This window comes from Eleutherodactylus coqui, chromosome 8 (genome assembly GCF_035609145.1).
Source record: "Eleutherodactylus coqui strain aEleCoq1 chromosome 8, aEleCoq1.hap1, whole genome shotgun sequence".
Classification (NCBI taxonomy): domain Eukaryota; kingdom Metazoa; phylum Chordata; class Amphibia; order Anura; family Eleutherodactylidae; genus Eleutherodactylus; species Eleutherodactylus coqui.
Genome location: NC_089844.1, coordinates 112,543,280 through 112,571,059, shown reverse-complemented (window position 1 = coordinate 112,571,059; position 27,780 = coordinate 112,543,280). Strand labels below are relative to the sequence as shown.

The 27,780-nt window shown below is 49.3% G+C and overlaps 1 protein-coding gene across 2 annotated transcripts in view; it reads right to left on the bottom strand.

Moving 5' to 3' along the window:
• ABCC1 (ATP binding cassette subfamily C member 1 (ABCC1 blood group)) overlaps nucleotides 1–27,560 on the bottom strand; it is a 98,353-nt gene extending 70,793 nt beyond the window's left edge. For both annotated transcript variants that reach the window (XM_066576233.1, XM_066576234.1), the window contains exon 1: nucleotides 27,439–27,560. In XM_066576233.1, the coding sequence (XP_066432330.1) occupies nucleotides 27,439–27,480 (42 nt within the window). In that variant the 5' untranslated portion in view covers nucleotides 27,481–27,560. The remainder of the gene's footprint in view (nucleotides 1–27,438) is intronic.
• Nucleotides 27,561–27,780: the final 220 nt, after the last annotated feature.

Below are 27,780 nucleotides of genomic sequence, written 5' to 3'. Positions count from 1 at the left end.
TCTGCACCAAGAGCAGAACTCACAGCCCTCCTCCACCAGCAGCAAAGGAAGGAAGGAAAGTCAGACATAACTTATTACAGTACTAACTTTGGGGACCGGAGACTCGGCTGGCAGGACTCCACTGAGATAAAAGTATACAAGAGGGAAGAAAACAAAGTGCCAGTAGTGCCACTCCAATGAGGGATTATACCGCTAGCAGAGTGCCAGGAATAGATGTCGCCCAGACCGTCTCACCGCTATTACTAGGACTGGACTTCCGTCTGTGACCAAGGTCAGTGATCCTGGAGGGACCAAGGAGTCAGACTGCAGCCTGCACACCTCTGGATATGCCCCTTTGATACAAGTTTTTTCTTGGAGGCTACAGATAACTAAATATCACTGTTGGGCACGCGCCACGTCCTCCGTTATGTGAAACTCTGGACATTTTCCTGGCGAACACGTTCAACATGCTCTGGACAGGACCTTAGAGCAGCCTTGTTAGGCCGGATTCACACAAGCATATTTGAGCACAAAATATATGTGTGCAATAAGCAGTGTAGAACCCATGGAGGGCAATTCTGCATTTTGTTTGTGCAAAGAAAAAGGCAGCATGATCTATTTTCAGGAGAGAAAAGGAGCACATACTGAGCTCATTACACTAATTGGCCATTCCACAAAAATGCAATGAAAAAAAAACGCTTAGGCTGGGTTCACACAGGGCGGATTTGCTGTACGGAATTTCACCGCTAATCTCGGGGATTAGCCAGCCATGTGGACGAGATTTCTCAGAAATCTCATCCACACGGGATGGCCAATCCACTGCGGTAAGTCAGGCTGGAACCGCGGCTGCGGCGGCGGCTGCGGTTTCAGAATATGCAGCATGTCTGTTTATCTTTTCTTTCCGCCGCGGCCGCGCTCTCCTCTATGGGAGCGCCGGCCTTAACGGAAAAGCAAGCGGCCGGGCCGCTTCAAAGCCGCCGCGGGTCTTTCCGCGGCGGTTCTCCTGGCGGAAATCTCGCAGTTTTGCTGCGGCCCCGTGTGAATCCAGCCTTAGGCCTCATGGGGACAGATCCGCAGCGGGTCACCCGCACACGTGATCCACTCCCAATAGGGATGGATTGGACACCTGCAGGTAATTAAATACCTGCGGATGTCATTTTCCCTTGAGGCGCAGATTTCGTGTGCGGGAAAACACCCGCAGCATGCTGCTTTTTAGTGCAGGTCTCCCACAGGGACGTCTCCGGCAGGCTTCTATTGAAGCCTATGGAAGTCGTCCGGATCCACGGCACACCCGCAGCTGAATTCCTGCTCTCCGGCGCGGGAGAGCAGGAGTTAAAAAAAAATTTTAAAAAAATTAAAGGCTGCCAGCGTGCCGAGCACATCTCCCGAGCCGAAGATTGAAGATCTGGCCACAACGGAGGGCAGATCCACAGTGTCCGGACAGATAAGCAATTCTTATTTTTAGGCCTCATGTCAGCGGGAAAGGAGGGACCCGCTGTGGGATTCTGCGGCGGGCCTGATTTTCCCCGTGGACATGATGCCTTAATCAACTCAAAAATTATGTACCAAAATCTTCCATCCCCAAGGCTGGGTTCACACAGGGCATAGTTTCCACGGAAAATCTGTGCAGACTTTCTGCATGAACATTACACCCGCGGCTTTCTATCCCGGGATAGCCAGCACAGTGGACGAGATTTAAAAAGATCTCGTCCAGATGCTGCAGCCGATCCATTGCAGCCAAGCCTCACTGAAACTGACATGCTGCGTGGAATTCATGGCCGCAGCGGAATGCAGGCGGCGAAGACGCTTCAAAATCTGCGGCGAAAGGCCACAGGTTTTGAAGATGCATTCCTCCCGCGGAAATCTCGCTGTATTTCCGTGCAGTTATTCTGTGACCCCAGCCTAAAGACATATGTGCGGTCTTTGTAGCGTATTATGCTCATGGGTTTTGCATGTGTAATATGCAGTAATAAACTTTAGCCTGAATTGGGACTTTGTTTGTTTTTTTTAAAGCAGCAAAGGAGTCTTAAAATCCGGGCAGCATCTAAGTGTTGTCCACTTTTTTTGTATCCCTCATTGACGAGTCTCATTCACAATTTTGAGCAGAATCTTGTTGTCACGCAATCTGTGTGTGTGGTGGAAGGGAGAGACAAACAAACCAAAGTACTATGCAACGTGATACAAAGTACCATGTGCTGTCTGAGTCCAGTCAGCTGTAGACTCATAAACCTTATTCTCCTCCCGTCGATCCTCCGCATTATATACCTATACTAGAGTTTGCTATATACTCCGGCTAGTATCTCTGCATAGGCCTTGTTCACACTACTTCCCACTCTCTTAATGGACAAAGCCTTGCTACTGCAAGATCTACATCAGATTCTTTTGACATGGATCAGTCGGTTTAGCCTGTGGCAGAAACCCAAGACTGACCCCCAGAGTACCGCCACAGATTTTGATGTGGATCTGCAGGTAGATTTAGCCTGTCAATCAGACAAATACATGCGTGGCCACCAGATGCGGTATCAGCGCAGAAACAAGGGATTTTTTAGCATTCAAGAGAATGATAAATTGATGCCAAGTGCGTCGTGGATTTGGGAACACACACACCGAAATCCACAGCAAAACCATGTTGTGTGATCGAAGCCTAAAAACAGGACTTGTTTCATGAAGGTACCAGAGCCATCATGCTATGGAGGGGGTAAGCAGGAACTACCATGAACTCTGCATTGCTGGACCCCAGAGATTCATTAGCACTTCCATAGATGATTATATACTATACTAGCCTATATGTAGAAATATAATCATTTTCATATGTAGTCCAATGGTTTGTTAGTGGCAAGCCCCGCTCTGCCTTCATTTTATCAGGTTACACTTCTAGCCTTTACAGGAATCAGTAATGAAGTGGGGGGAAAAAAAATAAAAAAAATAAAAAAATAAAAAAATAAAAATCACATTTCCGAGTAGAATGAGACTAATGCCAGGCACATATACAGCGCTTTGCATAGCAACGATCAAGGCCAAGGCTGGTGCCACACATGAAGTTTTGGACAGGGCTGTGGAGTTGGAGTCGTGGTGTCTGAGTCAGTAGAAATGTACAGACTCCGACTTCTACGATATTTATTACTTATATTGTTACTTTTATAACTAATCCAATGCAGAATTTGTTGCATATTTCCTTCCATAGAAATTTAGAAAAGTTTTGAAACATCCTAAAAATGTATGTTTTATTCATCCAATCCCCTATTTATCAAAAACCATTAGAACATTTTAAACAAATCTCTAAACAAAAAAAAAACAACCCACACACACGAATCACATGAGGGAGTTAGAGAAAACTGGGGAGTCGAAGGTTTGGCTTACTGACTCCACAGCCCTGGTTTTGGATGCAGCCAAGTCAGCAGTGAGGAGAAGGAAAAAAAAAAGTATTATGTTGGATTTTTAAGATGCAGATTTTAATGAAAATCCGTGTCAGAGATCCACACGCAGCTTTACTACAGTCAATGGACCAAGTCGCGGTACATTTGCAGGTAGGATTCTTGCTGCAGATTGCACAACAAATTTTCTGTAGCCTGGTATTCATTTTACCGGAATGGGAATTCCCCAAACCGCTTAAGACTATGGGACAAATGTGTACCTCGATCCTCAAAGGGTTAAGTGCCTTAAAGGAAAAGGAAGAAATAAAAAGCAAAATGCTCATTATTTAAAAAAAATAGTAGTAGGTCTCAATGTAAAATGACATTGATAGATCACCCACATACCAGGTCCTGAGCTGCAAAGCAAAAATGAGTCATTGGGAAGTTCTGGAAAGTTCCCTAATAAATCATTAAAAAAAAAAAAACTGGAGTTTTTTAAACCTGTTTCAAAATAAGAGCGTAAAAAGTGAAAAACACGATGTGACCTTGTGAGGAGAGGCTGGGAGCCATACCAGAAGGTCAGAGCTGGCAGCCTGGGCGTTCTGTACCGCACAGCTCAGAACTCAGGAGGCGCCAGGAAAGTTGTGCAACTTCCTTCACACAGCTAGGGGATAGCCCACAACAATATAATAGTCATCATCTGGTGACAGGAGGACAGATGGTTGTGGTGGGACAACCCCTTTACACATAGTGTGGTCAAAGAATACAAGTCCCATAGTCCCTGCACAAGCACAATATCGTCATCTCTGGAATGTCTGCGTCTTCAAGTATTCCGTGCGCCCCCTCCCAGCACGGAGCTGCGAGGACGACTTCTCATAAAGTAGACGAGTCTGCTCAATGTAGACTCATAAATAGATGGAAATTCTACAAACTCTTGCCATATTGCAGCTGGCCAATACGAGTTGTGAAACAAGTCACAGACGGGCCCCTCAGTTATAAAGCGTGCGCCATATTCTCCACTGGGGCCAGATTACAGCAGGCAGGGTTTACAGACATTGTAAAAGGCTTTGGCATGGGGTGAATGGCACAGTAAGGCTGGGTTCACACAGGGCAGATTTGCTGCCATTTTGCCGCGGATTGCCATTGCATATCCGCACTGCGGCAAAACCGCTGCGTTTGCAGTGCAATGCAGCACAAATGAGATTTGCCAAAAAGCTGTTCTCACAGGACGGATTTTTTCCGCACAGCCGCAGTGTGGAAGTGCAACTGCCTCGCGGTTTTAAAAGATGCAGCATGTTCATTCTTTGGTCTTTTCCGCAGCGCTTTTTTGTCCATAGACCTCTATGGACGCAGCCAAAACTGCACCAAATACGCGACAAAAGTAAAAAAAGCGCTGCGGAAAAATCCGCAGCAAAATCTGCAAGCCCAAATTAACCTTTGAAGCGGTTTTGCCACAGAAGCAGTTCTTCTGTAGCAAAACCGCGGCAAAACTGCCGTGTGAACCCAGCCTAAGGGGCTGCTAGCATTAGGGTTTTACCATTTGGCACATGTGTATGTCGGAATACAAAGAAATTATGGAAAAAGATTAACATTGCAGTCAATGAGAACCGGCTGTACATTCCATATATGTTGATTGTATAGGTTTTTGTTTTCATATGCAAAAAAAAAAAAAGTCTGGCTTCAAAGATTTTCATAATAAAGTTCACCATGAATGCTATAATTTTTAACTTGTAACCTTCCATTCAACACATACATTATAAAACCGTATAGCTATCCTTGCCATGGACAAGTGTTCGTATACATTTTCTACATGTACATTTACAGGGGTTGTACCAGAAGACGCTTATCACCTATGCAGACATAGGTGATAGAAGTGTGATTGGATGGGGACTCACCGCTGGAGACCCCCACCAATACTGCAAACGGGAGTCCCCCACCAATACTGCAAACGGGAGTCCCCCATTTCTGTTATTGCGGGGTCACTGCACCCCAATTGTGACAACAGAATGAATGCAGTGGTGGCCAAGTATGCGCAGAAGCCACTCCAATGGGGCTGATGGAAATAGCTGAGCAAAAGCACTCGGCCATCTCTGGCAGTCCCATTGAAACTCAATGAGGCTGCCACTCTATTCATTCTCCTTCTCCCTGAGGGCAGGGGGAGCAGTAAGCCTGCAGTGAGGAGGAGGAGGGAATGAGACCCCTATTCTCAGGATTGGTGGGGGTCTCAGCAGTGAGACCTCCACCAGACTTTGATCACATATCCTACTATACCAGAAAACACTTAAAGGGGTGGTCTCGCGAAACCAAGTGGGGTTATACACTTCCGTATGGCCATATTAATGCACTTTGTAATGTACATTGTGCATTAAATATGAGCCATACAGAAGTTATTCCACTTACCTGCTCCGTTGCTAGCGTCCTCGTCTCCATGGTTCCGTCTAAATTCGCTGGCAGCTTGCTTTTTTAGACGCGCTTGCGCAGTCCGGTCTTCTCCATTCAGCACGAGCCGCTTCAGTGTGCTCCCCGCTACAGCTCTTCTGCGCATGCGCAGACGAGCTGTCACTGCTCGGGAGCGCGCTGAAGCGGCCATTCTGCACCATCCTCTGTTAGAGGAAGGTGCAGAAACTGGAGCTGCCCAGCGGAGAAGACCAGCCCAGCCCAGCCCAGCCCAGCCGCCCCGAGAAGCCTCCCAGGTAAGTGATGGGTCGGGGGGGGCTGCCGCTGCGCCGGGCTGCCGCTGCGCCGGGGGGGCTGCCGCTGCGCCGGGGGGGCTGCCGCTGCGCCGGGGGGGCTGCCGCTGCGCCGGGGGGGCTGCCGCTGCGCCGGGGGCGGGCTGTCGCTGCGCCGGGGGGGCTGTCGCTAGGCCGGGGGAGCTAGCGCTAGGCCGGGGGAGCTAGCGCTAGGCCGGGGGAGCTAGCGCTAGGCCGGGGGAGCTAGCGCTAGGCCGGGGGAGCTAGCGCTAGGCCGGGGGAGCTAGCGCTAGGCCGGGGGAGCTAGCGCTAGGCCGGGGGAGCTAGCGCTAGGCCGGGGGAGCTAGCGCTAGGCCGGGGGAGCTAGCGCTAGGCCGGGGGAGCTAGCGCTAGGCCGGGGGAGCTAGCGCTAGGCCGGGGGAGCTAGCGCTAGGCCGGGGGAGCTAGCGCTAGGCCGGGGGAGCTAGCGCTAGGCCGGGGGAGCTAGCGCTAGGCCGGGGGGGCTGTCGCTAGGCCGGGGGGGCTGTCGCTAGGCCGGGGGGGCTGTCGCTAGGCCGGGGGGGCTGTCGCTAGGCCGGGGGGGCTGTCGCTAGGCCGGGGGGGCTGTCGCTAGGCCGGGGGGGCTGTCGCTAGGCCGGGGGGGCTGTCGCTAGGCCGGGGGGGCTGTCGCTAGGCCGGGGGGGCTGTCGCTAGGCCGGGGGGGCTGTCGCTAGGCCGGGGGGGCTGTCGCTAGGCCGGGGGGGCTGTCGCTGCGCCGGGGGAGCTAGCGCTAGGCCGGGGGGGCTGTCGCTGCGCCGGGGGAGCTAGCGCTGGGGAGCCGGGGGCTAGCGCCGGTTACCTGCTGTCTGGTCGGCGGCTGCGGGGCGTCTGGTCGGCGGCTGCGATGCGTCCGGTTGCCATGGAGACACAGCTGGCGGCGTCTCGGGAGCGCGCACGTCGGGCTGCAGCGAGCGACTGGGAAAGAGCCGGCGGCCATCTTGAGGAAACTTTTATAACTTGCTGAAACGCTGGAACGGTAAGTACGAACCAGCTAGAAATGTCATTTACAGGGGGGCTTAGTAATGTGTGTTTAATGGGGGGGACTGGGAAAAAAAAAAATTAACTGCTTCCTCGAGACATCTCCTTTAACATACATGTTAAACGTACATAAAACCCCTAATGTGAGCAGCCCTTTATATGCTGAATGAGTCGACTTTGTATCTTGCTCCAACTGGTCTTCGACCCATCGCACAAGTTTCTTGCAGAACTTTCTGCTCCAGCTACCCTGCACAGACTATGGTGCACATCCAATAAAACCTGCACTAGTATTACCTTGGGAGAAAGGAGGCCAACAAACTATACTTTAAGAAGAGAGCAGGTAATGAGCGTGGGTGTAACATGCCCAATAATTTGGAGACTGCTGCTCATCGTATACAGCATACAGGGACCAACACTACAACAGACCAGGCCTGCCGAGTACAGACCCGCAAGCACTCTGCAGGAAAGGATCTCATTCATTACACGGTCTACGGGCTTAGGCTCTATTCACATGAGTGTACATCGGCCGCCATCTGATAGACGCTACCATCTGATGCATTGGATTCCAATCAGGTGGGCGTAAAAGCACCCGGCCAATATAGCAACGGGCACTTTTCCATTGGGCAGGAAAGATAGTCCTGGAACTATGTTCCTGGCTGGAATACGTTGGTTGCTGCATAGACTCCTATGGGGGCCAATGACAGTTGTTGGAGAAGGGAGGTAGTTTAGCAGCATTACCGCTAAACTCCCACCCCTTCCATCCTCTCCGCCCCTTGCTGGCTGTTTGCAATGTGAGGGGTGGGGGCGGAATTAGTTCCTAAGCTTCCGCCCCCGCCCATTGCTGGCTGCTGACAAGGGGCGGAGAGAGGCAGGAGCTTAGCACACTAGGAGTCTATGCAGCGGCCGACGTATTCTGGCCAGGAAGATGATTCCAGGACTAGCTTTCCTGGTTGGTTGGCGAAATAACGCCCATGCGATCTGATGCACCGGAATCCAATGCACTAGATGGTAGCGTATATCAGCCGGCCATGAAAAAGGCGCAAATAAAACCTGTAACTGAGAAAAGAACAAAGTACCTTCACACGGTGCAGCCATCATTCACGTGGACTCAGAAGTCGCTGAAGTGCGCGAACGACAGTTGTTGCTTTGCCTTTACAACCAGTGAGCATTTTTCAGTTGTGCTGAAAGGACTACTAAATGACTGATCGCTGGTGGCCATGTTTACGCAAAAGGAATATCTGTATTCGCAGTTTTAATCGGCAGATAGTCGCCCCATATAAAGCCACCATGTAGCTTGTCCAGTGTGCAGACAGTATATGACTCCCTTGGTTATATAACAGAGCAGGTAGTAAAGAGTTCCTCACATAAAACAAGGAGGGATGTTGAGGTTGTTGGGTGTGCCACTAACACTCCGAGCTCTCCACCAAGCACTGTATACCACCTGATACCTGCAGAACAGCACAAAGTATCCGGCTTGTGGAATTAAAGACGCCTAAATATCCTCAGTTTAAAAAAAAGGTGTGTTCAATTGCACTTTTTTTTTTTTTGCAATAAACCAACTTTGTGAAACAGATTATAAAAAAAAAAAAAAAAAAAAACACATGACACTTTACAACAATTAGGTCCCCTGTCCACGTCCGTCTGAAGCTTTCCATAGCATTGCTATGGAAAGCGCTAGCCCCGTGTCTACGAGCAGAGAATCATTGCGATTCTCCGCGGTCAGCCTATCTGCCAGATAGCCTGACCGGCGGAGATTCGTCTGCAGCTCCTGCTCCCGGGCGGCGGCTCCCGCAGCGGAGATCCACCGAGGGATACCACAACACCCGTGGAGAGGGGGCCTTACATGGCATTAGACTCAAAAAACAACAAACAAAACACAATGTCAGTTGGATCACACCATGTAAACCTGGCTGGAGAGCCCCGCACGCAGCAGAGATGGTCCGGGCCCCACCTATCACATTACTATAACAGCACTGGGGAGGGGAGTCAAGGGCCATTTAGACACAACGGTTATCGCTCAAAATCCACTCAAAAGCCGTCTTTTGAGCGATAAATCGTTATGTGTAACTGCACTGACATCGTGCAGTTTTCGTTAAGCCATCGCTGATCTTTCAGCGTACTGAAAGACGACGATTAGCCTTATCAGGAATTCACAGCGGTATACTATTGTTTCAGCTGTATCCTGCTCCCTGATGACAGGCTGTGTATGAAGAACAGAGCAGTCCAGCTGTGTCCTCCATACCCCACTCGGAGTGCCCGGCTGCATAACAGCCAAGCGCTCCATGCAGAGAACAGGTGGATGCAGAAGACAAGTGGGTACACCCACTCATTCATGGGCAGCACATGGCCCCACTATAGCCTATGGGGCTATGCATATTGACATTATATTATATGAGCCAATGGGCTGCATGAAAAAAAGAAAAACAAACTCACTGCATGTCCATGTAAATTGTAGAGTACGCGAACAGATGCCTGTGTACTGTCCAATGAGAACTGCATCCGAGCCTCTACACACAACTCGCAGACACGGGACTTTTGCACCCGACCTTACAAGATATTTGGACACTTCTTTTTAATAGGTTAAACACACAAGCTTCCCCATCAATCACAGGAGAGAATCTGCTGCAGCTCGACTGCCAATGCTGAAATCCACATCCTCTAGCCAAGCTGGTGATAGAAACAAAGGACAGGTATTGGGGGGGGGGGGGGTACGAGCCTCCCCCAACATGTATAGTTCTGGAGTACATTAGGGGAGGCAGTAGCCCTGCGGTAACACACAGAGCATCTTAAATGCCAGCAGGCAGGACCCACCAGATTGTTAGTGAATTCAGCCAGTGTATGTAGGTTGTTGCCGCCCCTCCGGGTGGTATAGGCTGGGCTCACATAGCATTTCTCTCTACATTCACCCTTTCTTCCCAGTGCTTCATCCAAGTTGCCAAATACAGCATTCTGATGGAAACCTGAGCGGAATTATTGAACTTCATTTCTCAAAGAGCAAAGTTGCAATCTTTAGTCCCTGTGTGACCAGGCGCCCTCATAGGGCATGGTTTGCAGACTGTTCACCATCCTGGCAGCTCGTCTCTGAACTTGCCCCAGTTTGTCCAGGTCCTTTTTAAATTGGGGTGCCCTATTCTTCCCTGCGGTGACAAGACTACTAATGCTGCCAATTTCCACTTTATTATCAGTGAGTGAACCTGCAATAAACTACTAGATTGCCTTTTCACACTTCTTCCAAGGCCAGATAGTAGCACTGGCAGCGAGTATGCCTGTAATCATTAACAGTACAGGTCACATACTACTAGGTGAGGACACGGATATTACACGTCTAGCATACAAACAGTAATGACACTACCCCTCAGTTTAGAGCCTCCACCCAGACTGCCACAGCAGAAGGTCCTGCGGTTTCCAACTTCCTCCAGTTACTAGACACACAGATACAGATGTTCACACCCGGACCAAGACAGAACCAGGTGAAACTACTATAAAAGGCGACGGTCTCCTGGGACTAACCTCAGGAGACATCAATAGTTGGTCACCGAGGGACCACCGCTTGGGATCCCCAGCTGATTGAAAAGCGCTGCAGTCTCTCCTCAGGCATGTGCTGTCACGCTCATTGGTCACATGGCCGGAGAGCAATTCAGTCCCACTCAAACAGATAGGACTGAGTGGCTACAGCAGGCACAGCCACTATGAATGGCGCTCTGCATGGTAGTGGGGCGGCAGTCGCATTCACCCAAGCTCCACAGCAGCCTCAAAAGAGTTAATCAGCAGACCTCTACTGATCTGATAGTGATGACCTATCTGCTCAGAACCCGGAAGAAGCTGACATGCGGTCACATATCGTATATTGTACAAGTGACCACTTAGCCAATCACAGGCTTCCGCAGCCATAGATGCAAAGCTGTAATGCAAAAAGGTTTATTTCATCTAGCAGATGTGCCACATGTAAGGCACGGCTGCTAGATGACATATACACATATATATTAATTTTCACATATATACACACAAATTCATTTAAATTTAGCAAATAAAATCATCATTTGGCTCCTAAAGTTCTCCAATTCGGAACCAATGACTCCTAGTTATTTTTTTAGTCTGAAGCATGGTGATTGACTGGATATTCTAGCCCATAGTGTGTGCACAGCCGCCACCAGCGGGGGATCTGCGGCGGCGGCAGCACAGCGCTGCCTGACAGTGAGTTAGGGATAGAAGGGAGGGGGACACAGGAGCTAAAGAGGAGCTGGCAAACTGCTATGTAACTCCTGGGAAAATGCTGGGTGAGACTGTGCCTAGCATGGAGGGTTAGGGTGAGGGTTGGTTTCAGTGTTGGGGTTAATACTGAAACCAGCCCTAAGTGGTTAATACTGAAACTAACCCTCCATCCCAGCATGATGTTCATCCCCACGCTGCTAGGACCTTCAAGGCTTCACCCTATCGGGAGCTAGGGGTGTGACAGGGGAGCTCCTCCTGCCAAACCCCTAGCTTCCGGTGGCGTCAAGATACAATAATACCCAGACATTGTTGGCATATGCTAACGATATGTCACTAGTGTCTGGTGAACCAAACATGCTTTGCAGCCCCTCCCATCAGTTATAACCGTTCACCTCCAGGGTTAATTAAAAAGGAAAAAAAATAACTTAACAGCAAATACAAGTTTTAAATAAATATTTTTTAAGTTTTGAGCTCCTACTACCAAAAGAAATAGTTTCTGGCGCTGTAGTTTAGACTTTCCTGGTTTAGTGCCACAGCCCGATATATAGCAACAAACTAAACAGTCATTACTTTCCCCCCTCCATCAGTCTCGTACCCCATTGAAAGAACCACATTCCCACCAAGTAACAAGCTCCTGCTGGCGTTATACAAGTCACTTTCACTAGTTCTAACACTACGCCACAGATCAGCCATTAGAACCACGCTATACTTCGGAACAAGTTCCCAAACGTAAAACTTTTATAGAATGGAGAGTTCAAGGCAGACGGCAGGATAATGGAGATTTCTTCAAAAATTCCACCAGCGACGGCCAAGCTTCTGCCTAGCAACTGACCGCACAGTTTTATATGTTGTTTTGCACAATCCACAAGGACCTTTCATATACCAATATTGAGATTGGCATGTCAGCCATTCATAAACTCTGTCAAATTCTACACCTGAAGGTTGGTCAATGGCTGCAAGTTGGGCATCTTAAAGGCACAGTAAAGGTACTGAATGACGAATGCTAATAATTTGTTTGCTTACTATTCATCGTTCAGTTAGGTAGGCATAAAAACCGTACAGCGATCGACCTGTGTGAACAGGCAGTCCATCTACGAATGACGAATTGTTTACTGCGAATGGTGGCGGGCAGCTGGAGTGATCTCCACCTCCATTCGCTGGGAGTACTCTTGGGCACTTTGGTAAAGGACATTTACCCTGTTCCTGCATCTCAGAAGTTAAACAAATGACACTGCACAGCCACATTGGCCATGGCACACAAATGGGTATTCCCTTCTCAGCCATGAGTAGCTGCAATGGGATTGCCCCTTTAAGCTCACTAGGGAAGATCTGTGGCTGCAGTCCAAGATCTGATTAGCAATAGAAAAGCTGCATATTGTACCTGCAAAAGCAACCCTACACCTAGGGATTTTTTTTTTTAACCCTGTCACATTGTTTGCTCAGTTTGTGGCGCCACAGTTCTAGGAAAGACAGGCATTAGCGGATGTTCCAACACAACAGGTCTGTTACAGAATTTTCTGCAAGTGGGAAAAAAAATGAAAGCCAATCTACCAAAATGGGTTTCGTATTAAGACACACATCAGGCTATCCCATTCAAATATGTGGGGAACAAAAGTTTTCAGTTGCAGAAATGTCTCCAGTGAAGTATGTGAACACCCCTTCATTACCCCCAGAAAGCTTCCATTTGTAGCTAGCAGAACGCGACCAATTGTAGCTTATTCATCGCACACAAGTTCGTGACGGGCGCATAAAGCCATTACAGTCTGACAGGGTGAGCATCCAGTGGATCCGCCTGTGGGCACACGTCCCGTTTACAGGGGGAACGGCACGAAACGGTAAGGACCAATGCCCACAGACGGATCACTGCAGAATTCACGGCCAGATGCCCGCCACGAATTCCACAGCAAAGTCCCTCCATGGACATGCTAGGTTAAAAGATTCTCCCCTGCCCACGAGCGGAAATCAACTGTGATTTTTGGCTCGCAGGGGAGAATTGCAGCATGTTCTATTCTGTATAGAAAATGGCATGGACGGGTTCCATTGCAGTCAGTGTAAGCCATCCGTCACGCAATATTCACGCAGTGGGCACAGTGGGAATCCACGTCATAGCTCAGCATGGGCGCATCATGCCCAGCACGGCGCATGCGCACCGGGCAAGTCACTCGCGGCGGATCGGGACAGATGAGTATGTAGTCTCTGGGGGTCACCAGGTTTATTTCCACTGCGATATTTTGCAGTCGGAATCCGACCCATCCATGGGCGTGAGGACTTTGGCTCCCTGTCCACGGGTGTCGTGGTATCCAGCGGCGGAGCTCCGCCACCCGGGAGCAGGAGCCGCAGACGAATCTCTGCCAGTCAGCTTAATCTGATAGATAGGCTGACCGCGGAGAATCGGGCGATTCTGATCAGGTTGCTTGGAGACCAAGCAAAGAGGTGGGTGAAGAACAATACACTGTGCATCTGTTGAAGCCGCGATCAGCCGCAAGCATTTTAAAGTCATTTCCGCAATGAATCGCAGGTCTTTTGCAGCGGAAATCCGCATGTGCTTTGTGCAGGAGGCCCAATGCTACTAGCTTACAGCCCTCCGGGCACTTGATACAAAGTTGCGTTACATTGACACCGTCCACAGCAGATGCAAGCACACTAAGGCCTCAAGTCCACGAGCAAAATAGGATTTAAAATCCACAGCGGATCACCCGCATGCGGATCCGCATCCCGTAGGGATAGATTGACCATCCGCGGGTAGATCAATACCCGCGGATGGTCAATAAAAGGGAATTTAAAAAAAATGGAGCATGAAAAAAAAAAACAAAAACGTGACATGCTCCATTTTCACGCGGGTCTCCCACGGGGACGGCTCCCGCAGGCTTCTATTGAAACCTATGGAAGCCGTCCAGATCCGCGGGAGATCTAAAATAAGAATAACTTACCCGCAGTGGACCGGGCACCTCTTCTCTTCTTCACGGCCGGATCTTCTTTCTTCGGCCGGGCAGATGTACACGGCGCATGCGCGCGGCACGCAGCTGGCGTGCCGAGCACATCCACCGGCCGAAGAAAAAAGATCCGGCCGTGAAGAAGAGAAGATCTGCCTGGTCCGCTGCGGGTAAGTTAATTCTTATTTTCAGCGCTCATGTCCGCAGGGCAGGAGGGACCCGCTACGGATTCTCCATGGAGAATCCATAGCGGGCCTGATTTTCCCCGTGGACATGAGGCCTAAAAGCTATTCCCAAGAGCGGCTTTACACAAACCGATTCCTATTGTGGAATCTGCAATCAGCGATCACAGCACAGCTATTATTTTTACCAGCAGTAAAATATATAGCAACCAATGACAGGGCAGCTTTCATCTTACCTCAGCAGAACAAATGAAAGCTGAGCCATGATTGGTTGCTATTGCCAACAAAAAATGCCAAATTTTACTTAATCGGACAAGAACTGGGGATTTGCATACGACACAAACAAACAGATTTTGTGTTTTAGATATAAGATGCCAAGCAAGCGACGGAACCATTTGGGCAGGAGAACAGCCGCACTTCAAGTAGCAGCCGCTCGAGTAGCTGCAGCGCCGGAGCAAACTAGCGGCCGACTCTAGAATCAACGCACTCGGCTGGCTGAGACGCCGGAGCAAACTAACGACTGACTCGAGAATCACTGCAAAGATCATTGAATTCGTCTATTTTAAGTTAATACAGTCAGAAAGCATTAATCAGCATAGGTGTCCTTCCACGTATTTATGTGTACGTGCTGATAGCCTCTCTTACCCAAAAGTCACGTTTTGTATTGCATGCGTTCTGTTTCGGGTACCCAGGCCAAATATATATATCTGTACTGCACATGACCGACGGCGAGCATCCACGGTCATCTGCAGTACAGAAATAGCGGGTACACGGGGGGCCGCCGGCCGGGGGTCACAGACAGATTCCACCGCTATAACCCGCAGCTGGAATCCAGATGGTTCGTATGCAACCGGCCTAAGCTAGTTTCCCATGGCCAAGGGCGATATTGGCCTGTGAAACTCGGTCCAATATCGCTTGATTTTCCCACTGATGTGAGGCGTTTTGTGTGTCAAAGACGCCTCCCATCACTTCAGCACAGTTGCGAACCTCTGGCCCGGCTTTCAACTGCAAGCCAGAGAAACCTCGCATCGCACACCATGCAATGAGTTTTTTAGCCCCATTGAAAGCAATGGGTGGGGCGGTCCGCCCAAAAGACAGGACATGCTGCGCTCTTTCTACACCGCATTGCGATAAAATAAATAAAATATCGCTCATGTGTAGGACCCTATTTAAAAGAATGTGCTTCATATTAGTGGGACTCACAAAGCACAAATTTCATACAATTTTCGACACGACTAGGCTTTTAGGCCTCGCGTCACACGCACCCAGAGAGACAAATAGGGCTGTAGACGTCTTTATAGAGAAAAAGCTGTGTGGAGATACACGGAGGGACACACTTACACACAATCCAAAAGCCGCTTGTATAAAAAGTGCATATGACTCATGGATTTTTACAAGCTTAGGAGCAAAAATACTACTAAGAGGTTGGAGCAAATCCAATCAACCCCTGAATGCCCCAACTTGCGTAAGGCCGCCTGCACACGGGCGGAAATCCCGCGGCGATATTTCCCGCGGGATTTCCGCCACTGAAAGTTTGCATAGGAGTGCACTACAATACGCACTCCTATGCAGACGGCCGCGGTTTGACCGCGCGAAATCTCGTGCGGCAAACAAACCGCGGCATGTCCTATTTTTGTGCGGGGCACGCACTCACCCGGCCGCCGGCTCCGGTCTGCACATGCGCAGCCGGCACATGAAAGAGCCGGGGCCGCCAGGCGCGGGTGAGTACACGCTCGTCCCTGCAGGCTCTCGGGTCGGGTCCCGCGGCGAGAATTCTCACTGCCGGATCCGACCCGCTCGTCTGCAGGCGGCCTAAAAAAAGGTGCACGTTTTGTGCCCTGCTTACCAATTTTTAAAAAGTGGGCAAGACTCAGCAAAAAGGGGGCAGGGTCTCACGTGCCTGTCAGATTGACTATACTTTACAATAGAAACTAGCATAAATTATAGCTGGAGTCCATACATGGTGAGAGGATGCAGTTATCTGCCCTCCTTAGTCAGTAAGTAACGGCCGCTTTCTGTGATTGTTTTTATATTTCCCCTACTGTGATGTATTTATATTAGTGTAGGGACTCCGTACAAGCAAAAAACCCTGAAGTGGTTAGTGAGCTGATGTGTTTTGGCCAAAATCCAACTAATGGCTTGCATTTATTATCTATTATTCACATGCAGTGTGGCTTTTAAACGCCTAGGGAGCCCAGGGTGGCAGTACCAATGTGGTTCACTTTTTGAGGTACAGGGCAGCCTGCTGAACTACTATGGCGTCATTAATAGATTGCTGGTCTGCATGGTGCACTACATGTATCAGAAGGTCTGCCACTTTGTATCTACTCTGTGTGGGAGTACACACCAAGCAGCTACCCCATCTATATTAAGAGGCTGTGTGAGTGGCTGTCTCATCGGTGTCCCTCACAGGTGCAATTAGCTCCCTCATTTGGTAGTCTGCTACCTGAATGATGAGAGGACACAGCTAAATGCACTCCTTGGGCCGGCTGTTCACGGATGATGCGGTATCCCGCGGCGAAGCTCCGCTGCAAGAGACGCCGCCCGGGAGCAGGAGCCGCTGGCGAATCTCCGCCGGTCAGCCCTATCCAATAGATAGGCTGACCGCGGAGAATCAGGTCAATTCACAGCATGCTGCGAATTGCCCGCCCCGAGCGGAGACTTGCAATGATTCTCTGCTTGTGGACAGGTGCTGGCGCTTTTCTCAGCATTGCTATGGGAAGCGTCGGCCGGGGTGATTCGCCGGCGGTTTACGGCCGGCAAATAAACTGCCGTGGACAGGGGGCCTTAGTCAGTAAGTATATGGCTGTTTTCTGTGATACTTTACAATAGAAACTAGCGTAAATTATAGCTGGAGTCCATGCTAGCTCATGGCAGGTATAGATTGTAGTCCGGCACATGGGCTGCCCAGACATGCACCAAGTGGGGTGCGCCTCTTAAAAAAACTTAGCCCACTTCCCTCCAGGTCCAAGCACATCGTCCTCTGATATCTGAAGAAGTCTTAGGCCGCAGTATACTCACCGGAATGTGCCTGTACTACCCACAACTGTTCTCGCCTCACCACAGGTCTACTAGCCCAAACTCGGAGCATCGTAGATCCCTCTGACGCTCCAAGTTTGGGTCAGCAGGCGGTTGTCAAGCAGAACATCTCATCTGTAATGCAAAAACACACCTGTGTTGTGCCCATGTGAACCTGGCATTAGTCAGCCGTTTCCTGCTGCCCCAAGGACAGCCAGCAGTGGCATTTAAAAGCTTGGTTCTTTATAACAATGGAGCCCGTCTGTGGTTGGACCAGCGGCCCTGTAAATTGTCCTCTTGGGCTCCAACGTTGCTGTTATTTGTCTTACTGGCCAGAAAGCTTCTCATTTACATGCCGCTAACATTCAGTTTTCCAGCTGAGCTCTCAGACCTGCTTTGTATGCATGTATGTGCGTTTACCCATGCGTGTCCAGGACTGCGCGGCAGAACCATGTAAGTTAGACATTTCAGGAAATAAGAGCCTAGGATGCCCTACAACTCTTCAGCTCATTACCGATTAGTTTAAGAGCAACACGTGTAGCAGCACCTACTGAAGTATCCCTTATTAGGTAGGTTTCAGTAGAATTCGACTAGGTTCTTTAGACAATCAGAAACCCAACAGACACTAAATGGGAAGCTCTATAATTCAGCAGCATCCTTGGTTAGGAGCCATGTATAATGGGCAGTGCCCACTGCTCTGCACACAGACGAGGCCTGCCCGCACCGCTAGCTCAGCACCCAGCCCACCAGCACTTTCTAGAGCAGCTTTCACCTTCACTTGTTTTTAAAAGACCACAACTATGTGAATTCCAGCATCCGACAAAACCCACACCAGAGGTCAATAGCATGGCCTGCAAAGGGCACAAAGCACAGAGACATACGTTGCTGTATATAGGGTATTCCAAGGACTGAGAAACTTTATTGCCCTTTCTTAGTATACGTTAGTTAGCATTTCAGAACTAGAGCAGTCTGAAAGTACTTGCAGCCCTATTTTATATCTTTGCATCCTCTGTCTGACTACTACAGCACTTTGCGTGTCTTCACAAAGTGCATTTTACTTGTGTCTCCCGAATTTTGGTGCATGAATCCATAAAGGGAAAAAAACCCCGAAACAAACAAAAAAAAAAAAACACACGAATCTATCACTGCATAAGGAACAGTTGGTGTGTGAAACCTTGTTGCTAAGGGTTCCACATGACGGCCGTGTTGTAACCTGCTCTCAGATAATGTGCCGACCTCTCCTCTGTACAGAAAAGGCAACATTTGGTAGTCATAGGTAAGCATGGCGACTTGACTGACCGCAGGCAGAGTGTTGGCGCCCGGAGGTGTGGTGCCAGTATTTCTGAAACAGTTGGACTTGTTGAACCATGGATATCCCCTGACAGATCACCCAGCAGCAGGCCATGTGTGGTCGATCCTAGAGGCTAGTATGGGGTGGTACATCTGGTATGTCAGCAATGGTGTGCCACAGTTAACCACCTGACCCAGAAGTACAACAGCGGGAAAGTTAGAAAAATTTCCATAAGGACCATGAAGTGCACCTTGTGTTGACTGGGGGTCAACAGCTGAAGTCTGACAAGGGTGCCCCTGATGACTACTAATCGCCAACAATGTCTCACAAGAGCCCAGGAAAGCGGTCAATGGTCCTTACACATGGCAGAAAACAGTCTGGAGTGATGAGTCTTTTCTTGCCGGGTCCACATCTGACAAACATTACGAAGAAGTATCCCATGGATGCATTTGTTGGTCTTCAACAGGTTGGTGGTAGAGGTGTCATGGTCCGGTGAGTATTTTCCTGGCATGGCCTAGGACTGATTGTCATCATATCACAATCCCTTGAATGGTGAACACTACAGGGACCTGTTAGCTGACCATCAGCACCCATATCTTCAGGAAGTCTTCCCCGACCACAGTGCCATTTTTCAACATGACAACACTCCATGTCATTGAGCTCAGATCACTAGGCAGTGGCTGAAGGAACATGACAATGAATTCTCCACACTGCCTTGGCCCCAAACTCACCAGACTGTAACCCCATTGAACATGTTTGGGGTATGGTGGAAAGAGCTGCGAGTTCTGCTCCCACTTATCTGCAAAATGTGCACCAGGCATGGGTCAAGTGGAGTACGTTCATTACCTTGTGGAATCTGTTCTCTACTGTCTGAAAGCCATAATGGCCCAAAAAGTCAGACCAACCCATTATCAAGTAGGTGTTCCTAATGCAGTGATCCTTTAGTGTAGTTTGGGTCCATAACAGGCTGAGAGTGTTGTATTGGGCCAGATCTACACACAATGAGAAAAAAAAAAGGATCGCAAATGCACACATGTAGCGCGGGGACTTTGCACGGTGGATTTCAACTCTTTACAATGAAAGAGGTGCAACTTGTAGCAGAAATTGTCCGGCTGCGAATTTTTAACCCTTTCCAATCCACTGTCTGACGTCTAAAGACATTCTGATTGAAGGCTGTACAACTCTGATATCGGAAGACGTCCAGCAGGGTACTCTTACTGTAGAATCCTGGCCGCTATGATGTCGGGGGACCTCTCCAGCATTTCCCATACCACAGTACTGGCTCTAGCCAGCAGATGGCACCATTGTATAACGGCACAAAGAGAAACCCCCCTAGGAAACCCTGAATCCAAAATTGGATTGCAAAGGTATTATATCCACGCCATAGGTTACTATTTGGAAAGCTTCCACAGCAAGAGGATGATATTTCTTCAGGTCTCACCCACATGCCTGTTACTGTAACCTGCAGCAGATTTCCCATCACAGATGACCATACCCTTACACATCCATACAACGTGGACCAGTAATGTAGTCACTTGAGGTTATATGCTGGATTGCGATACAATATATTTAAGGCGCTACTTTCAAGAAACATATGCTACTACTTCTGGAAGAGATAAAGATTTATAAAACTCCCTACATGCCCACAATTGGTGCAGAGCTGGGGAACCAGGATAGGTGACACATTACAGAGTGGCACCCGACCCACTTCTGAGCTGTGTACCAGTTTTTTCATGCCATAGACAACTACTGGCAGTATCAGTTAGGGTGGTTTCACATCTGCATTGGGGTCCGGTTTCCTGCTCTATTTGGGGAACAGAAAGGGAGAATAGAATCCATCTCTGGAAGGAACCAAACGGTGCCTGACAGACCCCACTGACTATAATAGGGTCCATCAGCTTTGCACCCAGCTGCAAGGCTTCTAGACAGGAGACTAAATGGGTTCCTCCAGCGCTTTTTCTTCCAGTATTTTCAGCCGGATCGGTGATGGAATCTCCTTCTGGAGGCTCTGACGCAGATGTGAAACTGGCCTACCAAATCTTGAAGCCAACCACCAGCACTACAAACATTTAAAGGAGCCACAGATGCACTAATAAGTCACAAGATGAGACAAAAATTAATAATCAGTGGGGCATAGTTACTTAGACTGACGCTTCACATATCCACCTACCAGCGACAAATGTAGACTGATGGGGGGAAAAAAAAAAAAATCAATCCGATAAAAATGTTAAACGACTACAAAACTCATCCTGCAGTTCTGTCTCAGGTAGATCTGTCAATGATCACGGTTGTGGACCGATTGGACACGGGGTCTTATCAACAAAGGCTGTAAGAGAGTTTCCCCCGTTGCCCTATAAAAAGGCTCTAAAGGGCTTCGTTTGTGTCGTGGACCTCTTGTTGAGAGATCGTTGACCACTAGACATGCTCAAAGACATTTTACCCAGGTAATAGATTTTCGGGGGGGAATTACTGGAATGAGAGACGCAAGATGGTTGTTTTGACGAATTGTCTGTCATGTAGGCTGTTCTGACAGCAGTGTTACATGAGGGCACACATGGTGAACAGGCTCCGGATAGCCCAGACAGACCACCAATAGAGAGGGTCGTTTGACCCGCTGACAAGCATGAGCAGACCCAACGGTTGCATTGTCCACTATCTAGACACAGGCTATACCAAATTACAGACCCCCACCTCTGTCCAGACCATTTCCAAGTGCTTAGCATGAGGACATTTGCTCTCACGGCGCCCATTACATGTCCTTCCATTAACACCCCAAGACGGCACCCTCATTTGCAGTGGTGTCATGAACAAGAAGCCAGGACTGCTACAGACTGGAATGTATCGTCTTTCCAGGTTCTGTCTAGGAGCCGGCGCCGGTCGTGTTGGAGTAAGGAAGCCTTGGAATGAGAGCTTCAATCCTGCCCCTTTGCTGTGGAGAGGCACACTGCCCCCTGCTGGTGTGATGGACTTAAGATAGTCGGTCACCCATAATAGTCGTAAGAGGGGCACTAACAGTCAGCGTTACATGCCGAAAATCCAGTGGCCACGTGTGTTGTCCATCATGGCAGAACGTCCTAGATGTATTTTCCAGCAGGGTAATGCTCGGCACACATACAAGGGTTCCCCAGGAACATCTCCACTAGGTTGTCACACTTCTTTGGCCTGCCTGTCAGTAGCTTTATAGCTGATCGAGTATTTATATACCCCACTAGAGGCCGGGTTGCAATATTTGTGTAGCTGGAGTAGTTTTTTTGGTACAATTGACACCAGTTTCTGTTCTCTTATGAGCCAGGTTACACAAAGTTATGAAAAAGTGGTAAAGGTACAACAGATGGGTCAGAATACAGCCAGCCAAGTGTAACAAGTGCATGACCCTGTGACTGATACACTGGAGCCAAAGCATGACACAATATTTCCCTAGCAGGAAAATCACTTCCAGGATGGAGCAATCCTACCCTTTCCTCCAGAGAGCCGAGGCCACACGCGTAAATATACTGTGTACAGAGCCATTCCTACCACTAGAAGCGGAGCCGGCCATTCCTGGCTCATCCATACAGAATAGGTCTACTGAACAAAGACGGAAAGACTCCGATACATACAGCAAGAACTGCTGATCCTATGAATCTCACTTACAGCATTTCCAGTTGGCCTCCCATGAAAGTCTATCACAAGAGAACCTCATTCAAAAAGGGATTCCCAGCCAGCAGCCCATTCATATGAAGGTGTAGCGTATTGCATAGGTGCCAGTAGCCTTTCCTGGTCATAACAAATGATCACTAAGGGATGGGTGGGGGGTCTTTATTGAATAACTTGTGGCATAGGGCTACACCCTTTTCCAGTTTCCATATACGAATGATCTATAGGGGAAAAAAAAAATTGGGGGTGTCTGGGAATTTTACTATTGTTGACCTATCCTCAGAATAGGTCATTAATATTTGATTGGCTGGGGCCACCGCTCATGATGCCCGCTGATCAGCAGCGCTGTCTTTATTGCAACGCTCTAGTACCATAGGCACAGTTCCCAGTGAAGTGAATAGGAGCCGTGCCAGTAGTACCAACCTGGGCCGCTGCACCACCTGCTTCCAGCGCTGTCTGCACCGACAGCTGGCCTGGTGATTCCGAGCGATGGCCAACAACAATCCACTACTGATGACATATGCTGCGGATAAGTCATCAATGTAAGTATCCCAGACAACCCCTTTAAAGAGAACCTATTGGATCCTCTAGGAAGTCCTCTTCACCGAGTCAGCATTAATTTCCTTGTAGCCCCCCTTGAAGAGCCCCATATTAGTAAGCCGTCTTGTAGGTGGTCTCTAACCCCATAGTAAATGGGTGGGTGACACTGGGTGATGCAGACCACAACTCACAGGACAATTTACTACTAGGCCACATTCACCGGAGCGGATGCGTATTTATGTGCACATTTACACTATGTCTTTGCGGAACAGGCATTCCGTATTTGCACACGCAACAGCGTTTTTTACTATACTTTTTGAGGGTGCAAAACAAAACACAGCAATGATCTCATCAATTGTAATGGCCAATTGGTTTAATGAGTTCGATAAGTGCCCTTTCCCTTCACAAGTGCAAAGGAATATAGAGCATGCTGCGCAATTTTGTGTATGACTAAACCGCACATGCAAAATACGTGCATCTTAACAAATCCATTGAGATCAATAGGTTCTATTCTCTGCAAATTTTTAGTGTGCAAATGAGTCCGTGTGAATCAAGCCTAAGGGTGCGTTCACACGAGCGCATAAACGGCGCGTTTTTGCGCCCAATCGTATAAACGTGACCATCTGAGGCTTTGGTTTCCAATGTATTCGTTCGCACGGGCGATTTTACAGCGCGTAAAAACGGCAACCCGAAAAAAAGACAGAACATACGCGACCGAAATACGCGCCAACGCATATTCGATGGCCGAAAAGATAGTTTGCAAAGTAGGAACAAACGATAATACGCTTTCTAGCTCTGGCCATGATTGCCGAAAAACGTTCTTTCCGGCGATTAAACGCTGCGCACGTGCGAACGTAAATACGACTACGCTCGTGTGACCGCACCCTTAGGCTGAGGGGGATTGTGGGCAAATGGGTTAGAAAAAGATAAATCGGGATCTGTCCGCTGTCCTGACAGGTCCGTTTTAGTTAGTGCAGTACTTGTATTTCTTGTGAGATAACTTTGGAGCATCTTTTCCCATAGGGTTGCCCCTCTGCTATCCCTCCTGAAAAAAGGTAAGTAAATTGGCAACTGAGTGTTACCATTCCATTGTCAACGGGTGGGGTGAGGGGGGCCTACACAGCCTGAAGATGGTACCTCTGATGCCAACACCAAGAATGGAAACACCCAACTGTTGCTTTACTTCTATACGTCCAGGAGGGGAGAAAAAAAACCAAAAAAACGAAGGACTGTGCAAATCGTTCTAAGGCCTCATTCTCATGCGGATCCAGTTTTGGTCGGCAAGTGCACAAACACTTCGCTCACTTTCAAGGGGATTGCAGAGATACCCGAGCGGGTGCTGCTGAGGCATTTCCACATAATAACCCACCTTCTATTATAATATATATGATATTCAATGCAGAATTTGTTGCACATTTCGGAAACTTTTGAAGTGTCCTCTGGATGTTCTAATCATCTACACCCCTAAATAGCAAACCATGTCTAACTAGATGTGGCCATTATTTTATCATAATGGAGAGGCTGATGTCACCATGTTATACAGTGATATCACTTCAACATGAGTCCTACATGAGGGAGTCCGAGTTGGAGGTTTGTCTCCATGACCATACACCACCGGGTCTGTACCTGAGGCCGCTTTCACACGGCCATGAAAAGGACGCGAGACGCACGAATATGACCCCCATTCTTTTGGATGGGGTCACATAAAAGCATTTTTTCCTGCATTGCAGTGCAGGGAAAAAAGTTGCATCATGTCCTATTTTTGAGCAATCTCCCGGAACACATCGCCCATTGTATTCAATGGGGCCAGAAACCACATCCCACGCCTGAGTTTTACGGCCCGATATCGCGCTCAGACGTGTGTAGGAACTCTTATTCTTCTAAGTAATTTTTATAGAAAACCACTCCCCATAGCAGCGCCATTAACGTTAGGATACAGTGACGGAGGCATTAAAGGGGTTGTCCCATGAAAGCAAGTGGGTCTATACACTTCTGTATGGCCATATTAATGCACTTTGTAATATACATCGTGCATTAAATATGAGCCATACAGAAGTTATTCACTTACCTGCTCCGTTGCTGGCGTCCCCGTCTCCATGGTGCCGTCTAAAGCGGCCTTCTCCTTCCATTAGACGCTCTTGCGGTGTCCGGTCTTCTGCGCTGTTGAATGGGGCCGCTCCGGCGTGCTCGCGCCGGAGAGCTGGTCTGCGCATGCGCAGAAGACATGTGCGGCGCGAGCACGCCGGAGCGGCTCCATTCAACAGAGTAGAAGACCGGACAGCGCAAGAGCGTCTAATGGAAGGAGAAGGCAGCTTTAGTCGGCGCCATGGACGCCAGCAGCGGAGGAGGTAAGTGTATAACTTCTGTATGGCTCATATTTAATGCACGATGTACATTACAAAGTGCATTATTATGGCCATACAGAAGTGTATAGACCCACTTGATTTCTCGGGACAACCCCTTTAAAGTCCCACTTCTGGTTACTGGATAGGAAACCTGCCTGTGCAAGAGGAACTAGAGAGCGCAAACCATCAGCACAAGCTCTGGAGACACTGAAGAAGAAAGGGGTGCTGGGAGACGAGAGCTCAGGAGCCTTCAAGAGTAAAGACCAGGAAGACAGAGGCATAGACTATATAGAGACTCCAGCATGGCACTCACGATCAGACAGAGGCATAGATTATATAGAGACTCCAGCATGGCACTCAGGATCAGACACGGCCTTTCATTACTCGTCTTGTGAATTGCTTGTTCAGGATACTTTTACACGAGACGACTGTCAGGGGCGTCTATTGTTCCCGCGCCTTCACACAGGAGCGATAGCTGCTTAGCCAAGCGCACCAGAGATCTCTTCCATCGAGACCCAGGTTTACATGAGACATCATATAGGGAGGGGGAGGGTTCACATCTGCGCTTAGGGTTGCCACTTTCCTGTTCCATTTAGGCCCCCTGCACACGGGAGGAAATTCTGCGGCGGGATTTCCCACAGAAATTCCGCCTGCATAGGATTGCATTACAAAACGCAATCCTAGGCAGACGGCCGCGATTTGTCCACGTGAGAACACACGCAGAAAACAAATCGCGGCATGCTCTATCTCTATGCTTATCTCGCAGAGGCCCGCACAGAAATCTCACTCCCAGCGCCCCGGCTCTGCACATGCGCCAGCTGCCCGGCAGCCGGCACATCACAGAGCCGCGGATGAAGGTGAGAGCCGCACTGGTCCATGCAGGGGCGCGGGTTGGGTCCCGCTGTGAGATTTCTCATAGAGGATCCGACCCGGGTGTTTGCAGGCGCCCATAGGCCTCATGTCCACGGGGAAAATCAGGCCCTTGCGAATTTCTGCTGCAGATGCACTAGAATTGTCTTTTTTTTTTTCATCCAGGAAATAAATGGAGATAGAGCTCTATGAGCTCCGCACGCGTCATTTGAGTTAAAATGGACCATGCCGCGTTTTCCCCCGCGCGTGAAACGCGCCAATCACTTACTACGCCATTTGCGGCTATTTAATTAAGAGCGGATGGTCAATGCATTCCTATGGGATTCACCCACGCAGATTTGCTAAATATAATTTCCCCGGTGGACATGAGCCCTTAGGGAGACTAGAGGGGATCCCCGCGGCCGAACGCTCCGTCTCTGGATAGAACCAGACAGCCCTCGTTGACTATAATGGAGTCCGTTCGCTTTCCAACCAGCTTCTGGACGGAAGCGGTTTCTTAACGGTATTTTGAAGCAGATCTGTGATGGACCCTCCGGCTCTAGGTTCCTACGCAGATGTGAAACCGGCCTTAAAAACGCTCTTCTGGGCAATTCTTGGGCCCGTTGTAAAAAAGTATATACACATCCCAGCAGGAAGTGCGCCAATCCTACCAAGAGGGCTTATTCGCACAGAGCCGCATTCTATCGGTCACAAAAACATCAGGCAGCACACGGGCGCCATTCACGCGGCATCCGATTTTCACAACTGTCTTCACATTGAACTAGCCATTCTCATCCGTGCAAACCATCCATCCGTACGAAAAATGGACGCCAGCAGCCTAACGGGCTATTACGGGTTGTGTGACGTCCATTAGATGCCCGCATGTGAATTACGCCCATGGGAATAAGCCCTTACGGAAGTTCAGAGAAGTTGTGGATTTGGCCCTGGAGATGAGATCTGCAAGTCACCGACATCCTGCCCGTTGCCAGTCTCGTATCAGTGCCAGTAGGCACTGCCAGCGTGAGTTATAGCCACGTCCCAACAACGGCATTTTCTTGGGCACCGACCAAGTTTCCTTTTACTATCAGAAAGGGCGACTAGCAGAAATAGGCAGGTAAGGAGATACCCAACAGATGAGTGGCACCCGGTTACATAAGGGGTCATGCCAGGTCCTGACCCCCTGGCAGTACTGATGCCCCCCCTGTGCAGCACTGATAAGAATGGCAAGTATGCCCATCTGCTACAGAGGAACACACTGAGCACCGTCACAGCCACCCCACCCTGGCGGTAAGTACTGACCCAGCTGGAGAACTGCAAGTACGTTTCCACCCCCAGTGGCACGGAAAAGGCGACTAACATGTCGCTCGGCGGTAGAAGACACAACAGCTCTTACCCAGAAGCGGTCGCTACCGTCATAGCTGCAGAAGGTCTCCATTACCGGACAGCAACGGCAGCGGGAGACTCCTCCAGCGGGCGCCGGCTCCGGGCAGCTCAGGAGATCTCCCTACATAACAGCGCGTCGCCAGCTTCTGCCGGCACACAGACTGCTGATTGGCTGATTCCCGGCCGCTTCTGGCAGAGGAGTGCGCTGATTGGCTAAAACGCGGCATTTTCCGCTTCGCTGGTTGGCTGCACATCACGCCGAGCGCCTGGTGACGAAGGCAGAGACTAACATCCCGTGTTACATGCGCGGCCGCAGAGAGGGGGCAGGTGTCCCTCGGGGAGACGGGCGGCG